Source organism: Eimeria mitis, genomic scaffold (genome assembly GCF_000499745.2).
Source record: "Eimeria mitis Houghton genomic scaffold, Emh_scaff4059, whole genome shotgun sequence".
Taxonomy (NCBI): Eukaryota; Apicomplexa; class Conoidasida; order Eucoccidiorida; family Eimeriidae; genus Eimeria; species Eimeria mitis.
In genome coordinates, this window is record NW_013572391.1 from 1,328 (window position 1) to 1,851 (window position 524).

The window sequence follows — 524 nt, forward strand, 5'->3', positions numbered from 1 at the left end:
TCTTTCTTTTGCTGCTGCTTGACGCTCTTCTGCTGCCGCGCGCTGCTGGCATACCTGCTGCTGCTGCTGCTGCCTCTGTCGCTGCTGCTGCTGCTGCTGTTGCCTTCACTGCTGCTGATGCTGCTGATGCTGCTGCTCCCCCGGAGCCGTGTTTTGGGGCGAGCCCGTCGGTGGCGGCCGCGGCGAAACCGGTTAGGTCGTCCTGCTGCTGCTGCTGCTGCTGCTGCTTCTGCTGCTGCATGTTTGTGCTGCAAGGAAGAGAGAAAGGTAAACTGCTGCTGCATCTTATTAAGGAGATCGTTGAGTTGCTGCGAGCGCTGCACTGAGTCCTTTAGTCGGCCTGAAAGGCTGGCGCAGGTTGCTGCAGCAGCACGCGCAGCAGCAGCAGCCTGCTGCCGCTGCTCCTCTAACTGCAGCAGCAACCGACTCGCCCTCTCCTCTGAGGCAGCAGCATCAGCAGTTGCTGCTGCTGCTTCTTGTTCTGCTGCTTGAACCTTGCGCTGCAGCAACTCCTGCTGCTGCTC

General features: G+C 60.5%; 1 protein-coding gene across 1 annotated transcript in view; it reads right to left on the reverse strand.

The window, feature by feature from the left end:
* Positions 1 to 453: 453 nt before the first annotated feature.
* EMH_0072070 (uncharacterized protein) overlaps positions 454 to 524 on the reverse strand; it is a gene marked incomplete at both ends in the record, with an annotated part of 942 nt that continues 871 nt past the window's right edge. Inside the window, one exon of the mRNA XM_013499168.1 lies at positions 454 to 522. Within this exon, the coding sequence (XP_013354622.1) occupies positions 454 to 522 (69 nt within the window). The remainder of the gene's footprint in view (positions 523 to 524) is intronic.